The 17,249-nt window shown below is 36.2% G+C and overlaps 1 protein-coding gene across 13 annotated transcripts; it reads left to right on the top strand.

The window, feature by feature from the left end:
* Positions 1-1,115: 1,115 nt before the first annotated feature.
* Positions 1,116-6,865, top strand: LOC112702992 (uncharacterized). 13 transcript variants are annotated; one of them, XM_072199421.1, is made up of 15 exons: positions 1,116-1,593; positions 1,892-1,992; positions 2,069-2,284; positions 2,416-2,454; positions 2,758-3,354; positions 3,416-3,565; positions 3,706-3,780; positions 3,894-3,953; positions 4,468-4,512; positions 4,601-4,724; positions 5,732-5,847; positions 5,991-6,095; positions 6,197-6,271; positions 6,401-6,497; positions 6,616-6,865. In XM_072199421.1, exons 5-10 carry the CDS (start codon positions 3,271-3,273, stop codon positions 4,616-4,618), a joined length of 432 nt encoding a protein of 143 aa, XP_072055522.1. In that variant the 5' UTR covers positions 1,116-1,593; positions 1,892-1,992; positions 2,069-2,284; positions 2,416-2,454; positions 2,758-3,270; the 3' UTR covers positions 4,619-4,724; positions 5,732-5,847; positions 5,991-6,095; positions 6,197-6,271; positions 6,401-6,497; positions 6,616-6,865. The 13 variants fall into 13 exon arrangements, with proteins under 13 accessions (XP_072055522.1, XP_072055519.1, XP_072055521.1 ...); XM_072199418.1 differs by having other exon boundaries at positions 5,656-5,847; XM_072199420.1 differs by having other exon boundaries at positions 4,601-5,234; positions 5,656-5,847.
* The last annotated feature ends 10,384 nt before the right edge of the window (positions 6,866-17,249 follow it).

The following is a 17,249-nucleotide window of genomic DNA, read 5'->3' as shown; positions in this document are numbered from 1 at the left end:
CTCTATATAATTGCTCTTAGATATATAATATCAGTATTACTGAAGGCATAAGGTCATCACAATTTCAATTAAATCTTCTATAATTGCTCTTAGATTTTTTCACTCAAAAATCTAATCAGAATACCTTACTAGCTTAAAAATATTTTGAAAATATTAAATTTTGTGATCATAGAAGATCTGTTCAATATAAAATTAGGCGGATAATTCCTTTTGAGCATTTTTGTTTGCTGAAGTAGGATAATTCCCATATTCTTAGGATTTTGACTTTGACTATCATTTTTTTTTATGAAACTTCCATTTGCATAATTACCACGACTATACAACGTATACAAGAATATGGGAATTGTTATTACCTCCTTCCAGAATATTTTGGATAATGTGTTTATTCCTCTATTTGAAGTCACAATTGATCCAAACTCCTCAATTACATTTGTTTTTGAAGAAGGTTAGTCATATTGACCCTTCTTTTGTGCTCATAGCTCTATTATGTATGTTCAAATGTAGAAGTCATAAGGTTAAATGACGTTCAGTATGTATCATTTGATTATAACAGTGAACATTTCTTGTGTAACTATGTCATGTTGTGACAATGATACATCAAGCAACTTTGTGGTGCTTTACCGGTGCCAATATGTAAATTGCTCATTGCTACTGTGTGGCTACTAATGACTGACTTTCTATATAGGATTTGACTGAGCTCAAGGACGAATCTAAAAAGTTTAGTATGAAGGGATCGAATTTTAGATAATTTTTTTTATTCCACAAAAATAATTTACATATAGTTATTAGAATTAGTTTTTTAATATATATATATATATATATATATATATATATATATATATATATATATCATTACTAGAAATTTAGTTATTACAGACGGATATTTCCGACGGATTTTATCCCACTGAAATACAGATGGAATTTCAGAGGGATTTTTTTGTCGAAAAACAAAAAAATAGATTAGCATAAATTACAGACGAAAAAGAGAATCCATCTATAATTCCGTCGGAAAAATTAATTTTTTTCTGTGGAATGGTTACAGACGGATTTTCTGTCTGTAATTAAGTAGATAAAACGCGCGTTTTATTAAATTATTACAGATGGAAAATCTGTCTGTAATTTAAAATTTTCTGTCTGAAAATTTTAATTTAGACCTAACCTATACCCTCTTCTCTCTCCGTGGCAGCCCCCGTTCAAACTGTGTTTCGAGCTCCATTCAGAGTTACTTTTCTCCCTGGCACGAGATTAAACACGAGGGTTCTTCCTCTCTCCCTGGCACAAGGATTCAGAGTTACTTTTCGAGCTCCATTCAGAGATCAAACATGAGCTTCTTCCTCTCTCCATGGCACGAGTTACTTTTTTCTCTGTGGCTGCTACTTCTGCTTCTTCCGCCGTGGCCGTTGCCGCTGCCGCCGCTGCTTGCATCGCATAATCTCTCTGTCATCCCTTGCGTCCTACAAGATCCCCCCGCCGCCGCTCTCATCGCAAAGCTCTCTCTGCCGACGCTCTCATCCCATCTGCTCCCTCTGGCACCTCTTCCATCTAATCTCAACTCGCTCTCTCAGTTCTTCTTGTAACCATCTCAAATTTCAGGTATATAAATCCTGATTTTGTGATTCTGTTCTTTGTGATAAACCTTAGGGCTCAATTTTTCTGTGTCAGTTTTAGGTTTATCATACTCTACTTTTGTGCTTCGTTTGAATCTACGGATTTACTCTGATTTTGATAAATTTTTTCTGCAATCGAAGCTTTCGTTTGAATCATTTGCTTGGACGAATGTTGAATCTGTTCTGTTCTGCTTTGTTCAAGTAATTTGTAATTCAATTTGAGCTATTTGTTTGATAATTATTTACAACTTTCATTGTTTGATAATCATTTGCTTGTTATTCAGTGTTACAGCTCAAGATCTTGTTGACACTATGCTTCTAAATTTGCTTCTAAATTTCTGATATCTTCACTCTTAACGATGGATCTGTAACGCCTCTACTCAAGGTTAGGGTTTCATGTCTCTAATTATATGCTAATTATGAGATTATGTTGATAGTAATTGAGATTGTGAATGTTGCAGAGCATGACAGTGCATAATATGTATGTTGGAGAGGGTTCAGACTTCCAATATAATATATAAAAGGGTGGCTGAGCAGTGGGGTTCTCTTGGTGACTTGACTGTGTCTGTTACATCGATTCGATTCGATTGATACAGAAGGAATACTCAGGATCTGCTAGAACTGGCGATGGATCTGTTAGACGAGATCAAGTTGGTCTAGCGGGTCAAAATACTCAGGTTAATATTTCAATTGCATAACCCTTATAGAGTTCTATTTTATGTTTCAGAATTATTATTCTGGAAAATAAGGTTTAGTTCAATATTTAATCTGTATTGGTTTCTGTGTTGTTGGCTTATGTATTTCGCAGCTTGTTCATCAGGGATCACTGAATTATATTAGTTCCCAGGTAAAGCTAGCCCTCCTTGTCTCTCCCAAGTCTTGAAGACATACTTAATCAATTTTTAACCCTTTAATTCTTATCTTCTGTGAGCTCTGAAGCAATGTTAAAAGGATTGGAGGAGTTAGTAATCAATTTTTAACCCTTTAATCTGAGAAGGCTCAAAGTGAGTTGGAGCATAGTCCAATCTTCTCATTCAGAACCAGAGAGTTGGAGCATAGTCCAATCACTAGTCTTCCACTACTTCAGTACTATCGAGAGTGCGTTTGAGCCTACAAGCTTCTAAGTAATATTTTTCTCTTCATGGAACAGTTGGTTGAATCTATTTTAAGCAAGGTTGTAGAAGAGTTCGAGCATCAAATTGCAAGCTGAGGAGGTGAACAGTTACAACCAAAAATAACTTCAAGAGATCCTGTTTCTCAAAGCAATGGGTCTTCAAGAGGTGAACATTGACAACCAAAAATTTCTTGAATGTAAGTAGAACTGTCCAATGAACATGACAGCATAGCAAAGAAATAGGAAAGTGCTGTTGATTCCTTTTATTGTTGATCTTTTTCTAGTCATATTCTAGCACTTGTTCTGTTTGGTTTATTTTCTTGAGAGTAAAAACTAAAACGAGGTTCAGGGCCACCTAATTAGAAGATAAGAGGTGAATTTAATACATTAACAGATGTAATACATTCGTTTTTTTTTTTGAAAGATAATATAAAAAATAATTATTTTTACTGTGGCATGTAATTGGATGTATTTGTAAATTAAATTCTTTTAAACATTAGCCTGAAAAGAAAATGTGCAAGTTTCATTGAACCTTGAAAAGGGATCGAGATGGGGGGAGGGGCGGCGGGGGCACCCGATTTCTTCTACAAGGAAGCTCAGCGCCTTGGCTATGTTGCTCGCTCTGCCTTCAAGGTTCTCGAAACTTCTGTTTCTTCTTCTTCTTCTAACTAACTAACTAACTTTGAGTTAACAGCTAGTACAGATACAGAAGCAGCACAAGCTCATCAAGGCTGGCTCATCTGTACTGGACCTCGGCTGTGCTCCAGGTGCTTGGCTTCAAGTTGTTTGCCAGAGCCTCGGTCCTCCCAATCATGGCGGTTCCGTTCTCGGCATCGATCTCAAGGTAACCCAAACCTCCATCTCTCTCTTCCACGGTAACACAGCTGATATTGTTGAAATGTATGTTACACTTTTTGAAGTCAAAGAGAGAAACTTGGATTGGAGAATACGCCAAATAATTATTGTGCTTTCCTTTGCATTCAGGTTTTTCAGTCGACTTGGAATGGTTCCAGTAATTGCATTAGTTGGTTTGAACTATTTGACAGAGGGTTCCTTGTGGTACATATAACACCAGCCCCACTTACTGCATTATTAATAGTGAAATTCACGATTATTTTCTCATCACTAATATGGTTTAGTATACTATTCTGAATCTAAATCTTTTGTGTTAGGTTGGGAGCTGCGTCGAAATTGGAATTCCCATGCTAATACTGTTTATAGCCTTATCTCAGGTACAATTTAAAAGTAGACACTAATGGATTAGAATTCTCGTGTCTATCTTTCTTAAGGCATATTAATTTTGGCATGTTTCTTAGTATTATTGTATGAGGTAGCTGTTATTGTATAGGACAAGGGAATAACAAGACAAATCCCATCCAAAACTAAAAGAAGCACTCATGATCACGTAGGTCTAGTCGATATATAACTGCAGCTATATACATCTTTTACATGAATTAAACCATCATTCATGCAGAATATATATAATCATCACTATTAACACTTTTCAGTTTTTCCTACTCCCTACTTGGCACGCTAATAATGTCTTTCTCTAATTTTAATGATTTATTTTGGGCTTCAAATAATTCACATGCAATACGGCTATAAAAGTAGGCTTGGGAATTTTTGAGAGAGCTCTATAAAACAGAAGAGGCCCAATAATAAAAAATATAATGTAATATCTTTATTAAAATTGAAAAGGCTTGAGCCTTGTACTATACTTTAAATTGTCAGAAAATTTTGAAACAGAGATGTCGCAACAGTTTCGCAATAGCATCAAGGTGCCATACCAAGGTATGTTTATTCTATTCTGTTTTCCATGAAATCAGTCATATTCTATGCTCATCTGGTTTCACATTGTTCTTGTTGATTATCACATTAGCTGGTGGAAGAGGCATGAATTCAATTAGCAGCTTCCTAAGTGGTATTTACCAGTACTGCTTTGCCAGTGGCTCGGTCTAGACAAGGAGTTTAAGAAGCTTGTAGTTGAAATCACTGCGAATCAGGTAATTTGTCCCTTCTAACTTTCTTAGTTGATCTTGGGTTTCTACTACATATTCTGCAAATGCTGATATTGCTTACTGATTGCTATGGTGAAAACTGTATATTAGAGAAGATGTTTGTCACAGTTCCACACATTTTTCTTTTTAATTTTTTTCACTTTCTCATTATTTTGAGCTGCTGTTATCCATGCATATCCCTATTTGTTATTGAATTTGGGGTTAATGAATCTAAAAGGCATGGTCCCCATGTTGGATTTTTAATATAGATATAGGGAATTAGATTAGATACGTTAGAAGGAATGAATAAAATAAAATTGGGCAATATATTATGACATATATTTTCTTGCTGCTCTTGCTTATTGCCACGTTGTTTTCTTTTAGATGAGTTATATGAATCTCTGACTTTGTTTTCTCTCTTGTTTGGCTAATGTATTACTTCTACTTTTACTACCGGTTGCAATTGGGCCTCAAACTGATCTGCTAAGGACTAAAATATACTTAAATAGCAATCTAGTGAGTTTCTCATCCTCTTGGTTAGTTTGGTTCATTAAAGGTTATCCTTTGCATTTCACTTGTGTTTTCAGCTGCCTGGATGTTAAGTATATTGGTTAGAAGAACTGGGCCATTTTCAGCAATTTTCTGTCTTAGATAACTGATACTTTTAAAATATATTCTTAAAATTTTATGCATGTACTATACTATGTAGAAATTAATATAACTTTTTAATATCTATGAGAAATATGCTATTTGTTTCCATCTCTAAATGGAAGTGATTGTATTATCATGGCTTCAATTTTAAATCATTCCTTGCTGTGGACATATGGAGTTTATATATGATTTTTTTTCTTGAGAAATGCTGCTATAGTTACATCATTTTGTTTAGGATGCCATCTAATTAATATGTTTCCTTTTTCTGTTCATTATTTTTGTTTAGGATGCCATCTAATTTAAAGTAGGGTTAGGATGCTCACAACACTGGGATTCATGTTGGCACCTTGAAATGAGAGCAGGGAGTGGATGAAGAAAACTGTCTCAGCATCAATGGCAGTGAAACTTATGCATAAGCTTAAGTCTTTCTACTTTGGACAACTTTCACCCACTACAAATTTAGCATATTAAATTGACTGTAAGTTCGTTCTTTCTCTTTTTCTTTTGGCCTTGAACCATCAATTCCATCAAACTATCAGATTTGTTATTGATTAGAATTTAGAATAGAAGCTTCTCTATTCAATTAAGTTACTCAACTTCCCTTGAAATTTGATTATGCAGGGTCCATGCCTAAGCAAAGTGCTATTAGAACACGTATAGTTGTAATGGCTGGCCAAGAAGGCCCTACAATTACAAGAACAAAAAGAAAAAGTGCTACTCAACATGGTCAGTTTCTTAAACAAAGATGAACTTATTTTATTTAATGATAAAAGAAGGAAGATTAAATTTACTGATGCATTGGTATGGCAACGCATGATCATCTGCAGGTGGTTCGACATTGCTTGATCTTCTGCAGGCTCTAGAAGATTATTTGCCGGTTCTTTTGGGGTTAGTCAATGATGGTAAGTCTTATATATTGTTGTATATACTGTAATACTTTATTTATAAGAATGTTCTGTCTTCGCAGTTGCACTGATCTTTAGTATATATTGTGTTGATTGCGAAAGTAAAATAGTTGTTACTTGTAACAGAAAGCAGACGAGCTTCTGTTGATATCTTCTTAAAGGCTGCTGGATATCTGGATTGTGCTGTCAAACATGTTCTTTCCCAGTTGCCGGCCGAACTCAGGTTAGTACATATATATGTCATTTATGCAATAACTGGAATGAAGCATTTTCTTTCCCTGTATATGACCTATATAGTTTTCTATATTATTTGATGTTTATTACATGTGTTCTGATTATAGGAGGAATTTACCAGTAGACTTAGCAGAAGGAACGCTTCGAGCACTCTCTCTACAGGCATTAGGATATTGGCCAAGTGTAATTTGTGACATTCATGTAACATTGGGATGGTCATCTTATTTTTTTTGGGTATTTTTTTATTAAGACAATGAGATATTGGCCAATGATGTTGAAAAATAACATCCAATTTTATAGGTATCATGTAATGAATATTATGTTTATTTATGTGATTTTTGGCTTTCTTTTTTTCAATTTACAGTGTTTGATGGAGTAAATTTAGAAAACAAATCTAAAGTATTCATTTTGCAATGGAAAAATCTAAAAAAATTCTATTTTATCTTACTGATGGATTTACAGATGGATTTTCTGTCTGTAATCAGAACGAGATGATTTTCCAAAGTTTAAATTACAGACGGAAAATCTGTCAGAAAATTCGTCTGTAATTACAGAGGAAAATTCGTTAGAAAATCCGTCTGTAATTACAGACAAAAAATCCGTATAAAATTCTGTCTGTAATTACAGACGGAAAATCTGTCGGAAGATACGTCTGTAATTACAGACGGAAAATCCATTAGAAATTTCATCGCCTTTGGGAAATTGATAGAAAATTTACAGAGGGAAAATCCGTCGGTAACTGCTAAAAATCCGTCCGTAATTTTCAGACGGAAAAAAATCCGTCGGTAAATAATTTCCGATGGGGCTTTTACAGAGGGACAAAATCCGTCGGTAATTTCGTCGGTAACCAAAAACCCGTCTGTAATAAAGACTAAATCCGTATGTAAATCTGTCTGTATTAATCCATTTTCTAGTTGTGTATAATTATAAATTTTTTCACAATTTTATTTTTAATATGATAGTTACATAAAAAAATATAACAATATTAATAATAGATTATAAAATTATAAAATACTAATAATTTATAATGTGTTTAGTTAAAAATATCACATATCTTATTAATTAAAATTAATTCTTTCAAAAAATTTTAAAAATTTGAAAATAAATGATAAATTATTAATTATTTAAAAGACACAATACCTTTTATAAAATACAAGATAAAAGATATTTTTATAAAAGTTTTTCTTTTAACAACGTAAATTTAGAAGAAAAATAAATATTTTTTATAAGAAAATAATATCTAAAGTACATAATGTGATCAAAATATAACTACATAAGTTATTACTAATATAATAATATAAATTTTAAATATGTTAATATAAAATAAACAAATGATTTTTTAAAATAAATATAGAGATTATTATATAAAAATTAATTTAAAACTTACAAAAACTTGAGGGTATGATATTAAATTAGTTAAGTGAAAAATATCAGTGAATTAAACAATTAAGACATAAGTCAATCGCATAATAAAAAATAATACATATAAAAATATTAAATATATAATATTTTTTATTTTTTAAATACATATCTCATATATAAATATAGTTTCTAAAAATTTTAAGGGGGCCGAGGCCGTTACTCGCCCTCTCTAAGACTGTCCTTAATTGAGCCTGTTCAGCTAGTTGAAAGGCATACTCAATTATAATGGAGCTAAATATTCATGAGCTTCAGTTTATTTGAGTACTTTGCAAACTACTTTTTTTATTCATCTTGCAAAAAACTTGTTATCCAATAACAGTTATGTAATCAGCCCTATATATTTAAAATCAAGCTGTTTTTCTTCTTTTGTTCAAAGATTTTTTTAAGTAGCTACCATCTGTGCAGTGTTGCTTTGTAGTAAGAAGGTGTGCTTCTATGAACATTAAGTTTTACTTAACAGTTCATATGTCAGTAGTAGAGGATGAAGTCCGATTTGAGAGCTAGCATTCGATTCTTTATAATGTCATTGTTACAATTGTGTAGAGTTCAATTATTAAAATCATGAAAAAAAGAAGCACCATTTTTAATTCTTGTCTTCATAATTTACTAGGTATAACATGTTACTTTTTTTTAAAGTAGGTGGTGGGATTTGACCTTGTAGATGATGAAAGTAAACCTGAAAGGCGTCCAACTAAGCACATGCCTACACCAGCAGAGTGGACTAATGAATTCAATCCAGCATACTCTTACTATCTTTATTACTGTTATGCAAACTTGTACACCCTCAACAAGGTTCTAGTTATTGTCTTCTCTTTCTTTTTCCAACTTATTTAATATATTACTTTCTATTGGTTTCAGCTCCGTGAATCTAAAGGAATGACCGCTATTAAGTTGCGGCCCATTGCGGAGAGGTTGTTTTCTGTGTGCTATAGTAGCTGTATGATTTGATTATTTATTTTATTTAAGATGGTTAATATATTTTACTTGCTCAGCTTGCTGGAGGAGTTGGAGTTGAGCAATATTCACGTTAGTCCCTACGTTAGTGACTGATGAGCGGATAATTTATACGCTTTTTGGCATTGTTTTTAGGTAGTTTTTAGTAGAATCTAGCTACTTTTTGGGATGTTTTTATTAGTTTTTATGCAAAATTCATATTTTTGGACTTTACTATGAGTTTGTGTGCTTTTCTGTGAATTAAGGTATTTTCTGGCTGAAATTGAGGGACCTGAGCAAAAATCTGATTCAGAGGCTGACAAAGGACTGCTGATGCTGTTGGATTCTGACCTTCTTTCATTCGAAGTGGATTTTATGGAGCTACAGAACTCCAAATGGCGCGCTCTTAATTGAGTTGGAAAGTAGACATCCAGAGCTTTCCAGAAATATATAATAGTTCATACTTTGCCCGAGTTTTGACGACGTAAACCGACGTTCAAACGCCCCTTCTCTGTCATATTCTGAAGTCAAAACGCCAGAAACTGGCAGAAAAGCTGGAGTTAAACGCCCAAACTGGCACCAAAACTGGCGTTTAACTTCAAGAGAAGCCTCTACATGTGTGAAGCTCAAAGCTCAGCCCAAGCACACACCAAGTGGGCCTGGAAGTGGATTTCTGCATTATTTACCTATTTCTGTAAACCCTAGTAGCTAGTTTTTATTATAAATAGGATCTCTTACTATTGTATTTTCATCTTTTGATCATCTTTTGATCTATTGATCACATTTTGGGGGCTGGCCTCACGGCCATGCCTGGATCTTGTTCTTATGTATTTTCAACGGTGGAGTTTCTACACATCATAGATTAAGCTGTGGAGCTCTGCTGTTCCTCGAGTATTAATGCAATTACTATTATTCTTTTGTTCAAGTCAAGCTTATTCTTGTTCTAAGATACTCACTCGCACTTCAACCTGATGAATGTGATGATCCGTGACACTCATCATCATTCTCACCTATGAACGCGTGCCTGACAACCACTTCTGTTCTACTTAAGATTGAGTGTGTATCTCTTGGATTCCTGGTCCACGACGCATGGTTACCTCGCCTGATAACCGAGCCTTCCATTCCGTGAGATCAGAGTCTTCGTGGTATAAGCTAGAATTATTGGCGGCCATTCCTAAGATCCGGAAAGTCTAAACCTTGTCTGTGGTATTCCGAGTAGGATCTGAGCTGGGATGACTATGACGAGCTTCAAACTTGCGACTGTAGGGCGTAGTGATAGACGCAAAAGGATAGTAAATCCTATTTCTACATGATCGAGAACCAACAGCTGATTAGCCATGCGGGAAACCGTAGAAGACCTTTTTCACTGAGAGGACAGGAGGTAGCCATTGACGCCGGTGAAATCCAACATACAGCTTGCCATGGAAGGGAGTAAGAAGGATTGGATGAAGGTAGTAGGAAAGCAGAGATTCAAGAGGGATGAAGCATCTCCATACGCTTATCTGAAATTCCCACCAATGATTTGCATAAGTATCTCTATCTTTATCTTTATGTTTTATTTATCTTTTAATTATGAAAACTCTATCACCCATTTGAATCCGCCTTACTGAGATTTACAAGGTAACCATAGCTTGCTTCAAGCCGACAATCTTCGTGGGATCGACCCTTATTCACGTAAGGTATTACTTGGACGACCCAGTGCACTTGCTGGTTAGTTGTGCAGAGTTGTGACGAAGTGTGATTCACGATTTGAGAGCTCCAAGTCTATTGGTGCCATGGTTGATGATCACAATTTCATGCGCCAAGTTTTTGGCACCGTTGCCGGGGATTGTTCGAGTTTGGACAATTGACAGTTCATCTTGTTGCTCAGATTAGGTAATTTTATTTTATTTTTAAGCTTTTTATTTCTTATTTTCGAAAAATACAAAAAAATTTTCTTCTTTTTCGTTTTTCTAAAAATAATTTTCGAAAAACTCAAAAAATTCATGAAATCATAAAAAATCAAAAATATTTCATGGTTCTTGTTTGAATCTAAGGCCAAATTTTAAGTTTGGTGTCAATTGCATGATTTTAATTGTCTTGCAATTTTCGAAACACATGCATTGTGTTCTTGATGATCTTCAAGTCGTTCTTAATGAATTGCCTTGTTTGATCTTCATGATTTATTGATTTGCACCGCATGATGTTCTACATATGCGCTCTTGCATTCATATGGCCCAAACATGAGAAAGTTCTAAGTTTGGTGTCCTCCATATTTTCTTTCATTAAGAAAACTGAGTTCTTGATGTTCATCTTGATCTTCAAGATTGTTCTTAGTGTTCATCGTGACGCTCATAATGTTCTTGCATATATCTTGTGTTTTGATCCAAGAATTATATGTTTTGACTTATTTTGTTGTTTTTTAAAATTGAAAATATATCTTCTTGAATAAAGGATATAGCAAAATGAAGATCCAAGAACATAAAGCAGAGGATTTAAAGAAAAAAGCTGGGCGTTCAAAAACGCCCAGTGAAGAAGGAAAACTGGCGTTTAAACGCCAGCCAGGGTACCTGGTTGGGCGTTTAAATGCCCAGTAAGGAAGGAAAACTGGTGTTTAAACGCCAGCCAGGGTACCTGGCTGGGCGTTTAAACGCCCAAACCATGCAGCAATTGGGCGTTAAACGCCCAAAACATGCAGCTCTTGGGCGTTTAACGCCATGATGACACAAGGAGAGGAATTTTGTTTTCAAATCAAATCTTTTTCAAATCATCATATTTTTTTTTCAAAATCAAATCTTTTTCAAATCAAATATTTTCAATCATATCTTTTTCAAAATCATATCTTTTCAAACATATCTTTTTTTTTAAAAAAAAAATCAAATCTTTTTAATTTCCTTTTCAAATCCTTTTCAAAATAAATTTCAATAATATCTTTTCAAACATATCTTTTTCAAAATCAATTTCAAAATCTTTTCTAACTTCTTATCTTTTCAAAATTGATTTTCAAGTCTTTTTTAACTAACTAATTGACTTTTTGTTTGTTTTACTATTTCTTATCTTTTTCAAAACCACAACTAATTTTTCAAAATTTTATTTTAAATTTTATTCTTTTTTTTTTATTTTCGAAAATTCTCCCCCTCTCTTATCTTTTTAAACACTAAGATTCCTCCTCCATTGTCAATTCGAACTCCATCTCTCTTTGAATGTTCGAATTCTTTCTTACTTATTTCATCCTTCCATTCTTGTTTTCCTTTGACATCTCAAGGGATCTCTATATTGTGACATAGAGGATTCCATATTTTCTTTGTTTTTTTCTCTTTCATATGAGCAGGAACAAAGATAAAGGCATACTTGTTGAAGCTAATCCTGAACCTGAAAGGACTCTGAAGAGGAAGCTAAGAGCAGCTAAAGCACAAAACTCTGAAGAGGACCTCACTGAAATTTTTGAAAAGGAGGCAGCAAAAGAAACAATTATGGCCGAACCAAACAACAATGCAAGGAAGATGCTTGGTGATTTTACTACACCAACTTCCAACTTTTATGGAAGAAGCATCTCAATCCCTGCCATAGGAGCAAATAATTTTGAGCTAAAGCCTTAATTAGTTTCTCTACTGCAATATAATTGCAAGTTTCATGGACTTCCATCAGAAGACCCTTATCAGTTCTTAACTGAGTTCTTGCAGATCTGTGATACTGTTAAGACCAATGGAGTTGATCCTGAAGTCTACAAGCTTATGCTTTTCCCTTTTGCTGTGAGAGACAGAGCTAGAACATGGTTGGACTCACAACCTAGAGATAGCCTGGACTCTTGGGATAAGCTGGTCACGACTTTCTTAGCCAAGTTCTTTCCTCCTCAAAATCTGAGCAAGCATAGAGTGGATGTTCAAACCTTCAGATAGAAAGAAGGTGAATCCCTCTATGAAGCTTGGGAAAGATACAAGCAGCTGACCAAAAAGTGTCCCTCTGACATGCTTTCAGAATGGACCACATTAGATAATATTCTATGATGGTCTGTCTGAATTTTCGAAGATGTCACTGGACCACTCTGTAGGTGGATCCATTCATCTAAAGAAAACGCCTGCAGAAGCTCAGGAACTTATTGAAATGGTTGCAAATAACCAGTTCATGTATACCTCTGAGAGGAATCCTGTGAGTAATGGGACGCCTCAAAAGAAGGGAGTTCTTGAAATTGATACTCTGAATACCATACTGGCTCAGAATAAATATTAACCCAACAAGCCAATATGATCTCTTAGAGTCTGAATGGATTGCGAAATGCATCCAATAGTACTAAAGAAGCATCTTCTGAAGAAGAAGCTTATGATCCTGAGAACCCTGCAATGGCAGAGGTGAATTATATGGGTGTAGCCTTTGGCAATACCTATAACCCTTCATGGAAAAATCATCCAAATTTTTCATGGAAGGATCAATAGAAAAGGCTTCAATAATAACAATGGTGGAAGAAACAGGTTTAGCAATAGCAAACGTTTCCCATCATCATCTCTGCAACAGACAGAGCATTCGGAGCAGAATTCTTCTAGCTTAGCAAACATAGTCTCTGATCTATCTAAGGCCACTCTTAGTTTAATGACTGAAACAAGATCCTCCATTAGAAACTTGGAGGCACAAGTGGGCCATCAGAGTAAAAGGGTTACTGAAACTCCTCCTAGCACTCTCCCAAGCAATACAGAAGAGAATCCCAAAGGAGAGTGCAAGGCCATTGATATAATCAACATGGCCGAAACCTTAGAGGAGGAGGAGGATGTGAATCCCAATGAGAAAGACCTCAGGGGACGTCCAATGGTCAGTACGGAATCCCCTAATAAGGAACCAAAGGAATCTGAGGCTCATACAGAGACCATAGAGATTCCCCTGGACCTCCTCTTGCCATTCATGAGCTCTGATAACTATTCATATTCTGAAGAGGATGAAGACATTGTTGAAGGGCAAGTCACCCAATATTTAGGAGCAATCATGAAGCTGAATGCCAAGCTGTTTGGTAATGAGACTTGGGAGGAAGAACCTCCCTTGGTCACCAATGGACTGAATACATTGGTTCAACAAAATTTACCTCAAAAGAAACAGGATCATGGTAAATTCTTAATTCCCTGTATCATAGGCACCATGACCTTTGAAAAAGCTCTGTGTGACCTGGGGTCAGGGATAAACATGATGCCACTCTCTGTAATGGAGAGACTGGGAATCTATGAGGTACAGGCTGCCAAATTCTCATTGGAGATGGCAGATAAATCTATGAAAAAGGCTTATGGACTAGTAGATGACGTGCTAGTAAAGGTTGAAGGCCTTTACTTCCCTGCTGATTTCATAATCCTAGACACTAGGAGGGATAAGGATGAATCCATCATCCTTGGAAGACCTTTCCTAGCCACAGCAAGAGTTTTGATTGACATTGACAGAGGAGAGTTGATCCTTCATGTGAATGAAGAATGCCTTGTATTAAAGACTCAAGGTTCTCCATCTGTAACTATAGAGAGTAAGCATGAAGAGCTTCTCCCAATACAGAGTCAAACAGAGCCCCTACATTCAAACTCTAAGTTTGGTGTTGGAAGGCCACAACCAAACTCTAAGTTTGGTGTTGAAAGATCTCAACCATACTCTGATCATTTGTGAGGCTCCATGAGAGCTCACTATCAAACTATTGACATTAAAGAAGCGCTTATTGGGAGGCAACCCAATTTTATTCTAATTTTATCTATATTATTTTGTTTTCCTTTTTGGTTGATCATCATGTGAAGTCACAAAGATAATTACAAAAAAATAAAGAAAAAAATAAAAAACAGCATTGAAAATAGCACACCCTAGAGGAAGGACTTACTGCCGTTTAAACGCCAGTAAGGGTAGCAAAATGGGCGTTTAAACGCCCAATCTGGCACCTTTCTGGGCGTTTAAATGCCAGAATAGGGCACCAGACTTGCGTGTAAATGCCAAAACAGGGCAACAAACTCACGTTTAGACGCTAGAACAAGAAGGAAAGCTGGCGTTTAAACGCCAGAACAGGGCAGCAGAATGGCGTTTAAACACCAGAATTGCACTCTAAGTCATTGTGAACGCCCAATTAGAGCAGGGATGAAGAATTCCTCAACCCCTCAGGATCTGTGGACCCCACAGGATCCCCACCAACCTTAACTCACTCTCTCTCCTCTTCACACCTTTCTACAACACTCTTTTCCAAATACCCTTCACCAATCACCTCCATATCTCTTCCCCAAATACACCCTTCCACTCCTTCCTTTTCACACATCACAAACACCTTCTTCCCCTCTTGGCCGAACCTTATACACCCTCCATCTCCTCCATTTTCTTCTTCTTCTACATCTTTCCTTCTTCTGTTGCTCGAGGACAAGAAAATATTTTAAGTTTGGTGTGGTAAAAGCATTGCTTTTTGTTTTTCCATAACCATTTATGGCACCTAAGGCCGGAAAAACCTCTAGAAAGAGGAAAGGGAAGGCAATTGCTTCTACCTCTGAGTCATGGGAGATGGAGAGATTCATCTCAAGGGTCCATAACTCAGTGGTAGAGCATTTGACTGCGTATCAGGAGAGCCCACTCATGGACCTCAACAAGAGCATGAAGAATTCCCTCATCAAGAAATCTCTGAGATACCTCAAGGGATACATCTTACTCCACACAACTATTGGGAGCAACTAAGGATATGAGCACCAAAATCACTAGGGATGGAGCAACAAAGGCAATGAAGATACATAGAGGAGCTCAAGAGCACCATTGGACCTTCAAGAGGAAGTCGTCACCCTCATTAAGGTGGACTCATTCCTTAATCTCCTTGTCTATTTATTTTTTTGTTTTCGATCTTTATGCTGTATGTTCTATCTATGTTTGTGTCTTCACTACATGATCATTAGTGTCTAGAGTCTATGTCTTAAAGCTATGAATAAATCCATGAATCCCTCACCCCTCTTACATAAAAAATATGCTTAATTACAAAAGAACAAGAAATACTTGGATTTCAAATTTTATCTTGAAACTAGTTTAATTATTTTGATGTGGTGGCAATACGTTTTGTTCTCTGAATGAATGCTTGAACAGTGCATATTTTTTATCTTGTTGTTTATGAATGTTAAAGTTGTTAGCTCTTGAAAGAATGATGAATAAAGAGAAATGTTATTGATAATCTGAAAAATCATGAAATTGGTTCTTGAAGCAAGAAAAAGCAGTGAAAAAAATTGGCAAAAAAAAAAAGAAAGAGAAAGAAAAAGAAAAAGCAAGCAGAAAAAGCCAATAGCCCTTTAAACCAAAAGGCAAGGGTAAAAAGGATCCAAGGCTTTGAGCATTAATGGATAGGAGGGCCCAAGGAAATAAAATCTAGGCCTAAGCGGCTAAATCAAGCTGTCCCTAACCATGTGCTTGTGGCATGCATGTCTAAGTGAAAAGCTTGAGACTAAGTGGTTAAAGTCGTGATCCAAAGTAAAAAGAGTGTGCTTAAGAGCTCTGGACACCTCTAACTGGGGACTTTAGCAAAGCTGAGTCACAATCTGAAAAGGTTCACCCAGTTTTGTGTCTGTGGCATTTATGTATCCGATGGTAATACTGGAAAACAAAGTGCTTAGGGCCACGACCAAGACTCATAAAGTAGCTGTGTTCAAGAATCAACGTACTGAACTAGGAGAATCAATAACACTATCTAAAATTCTAAGTTCCTATAGATGCCAATCATTCTGAATTTCAAAGAAAAAAGTGAGATGCCAAAACTGTTCAGAAGCAAAAAGCTACAAGCCCCGCTCATCTAATTAGGACTAAGTTTCATTGATATTGTGGGATTCATTGTATATTCTCTTCTTTTTATCCTACTTTGTTTTCAGTTGCTTGGGGACAAGCAACAATTTAAGTTTGGTGTTGTGATGAGCCGATAATTTATCGAGCTTGCGCGCCCTTTGATAAGCTGCCAATATACGCGGACGCGCACATGCCGCGTGCGTGCAGGTCTAGTAGCGCAACCTCCAGGCCATTTTCCAGAGAGTTAGGCCTAATCTGGGCCAACCTTAAGCCTCCATCCCAACTCCTTGCACGCGTGTGCGCACGGTACGCGCACGCATTTTTACCTATTTTGATCATCCACGCTTGAGCGCGTTGTACGCGCACCCGTAGGTCCTTAGTTTCATCAATGCACGCGGACGCGCAAGGTGCGCGCGCGTCGATTCAAAAAGATGATAACCTAATGCGCGACGAGCATTGCGCAGTCGCGCACTCCTTCTTCCTCTCCTTTTCACCGTCTTCTTCTTCCTCTCTCCTTTCCGCAACCTCCTCTCCACCGGCTACCACACGGCCAGCCCTCTCTCTCCCTCACCTCCTCCATCTCACATTCTCCTCTCACTTTCCTCCTCTCACCATAGCCAGCTTCCCCTCTCACTCTTCCGAACGCCGCCACAGC

The sequence above is a fragment of the Arachis hypogaea genome, chromosome 7, assembly GCF_003086295.3.
Source record: "Arachis hypogaea cultivar Tifrunner chromosome 7, arahy.Tifrunner.gnm2.J5K5, whole genome shotgun sequence".
NCBI classification, from domain to species: Eukaryota; Viridiplantae; Streptophyta; class Magnoliopsida; order Fabales; family Fabaceae; genus Arachis; species Arachis hypogaea.
This window is presented reverse-complemented; position numbering and strand designations above follow the sequence as displayed.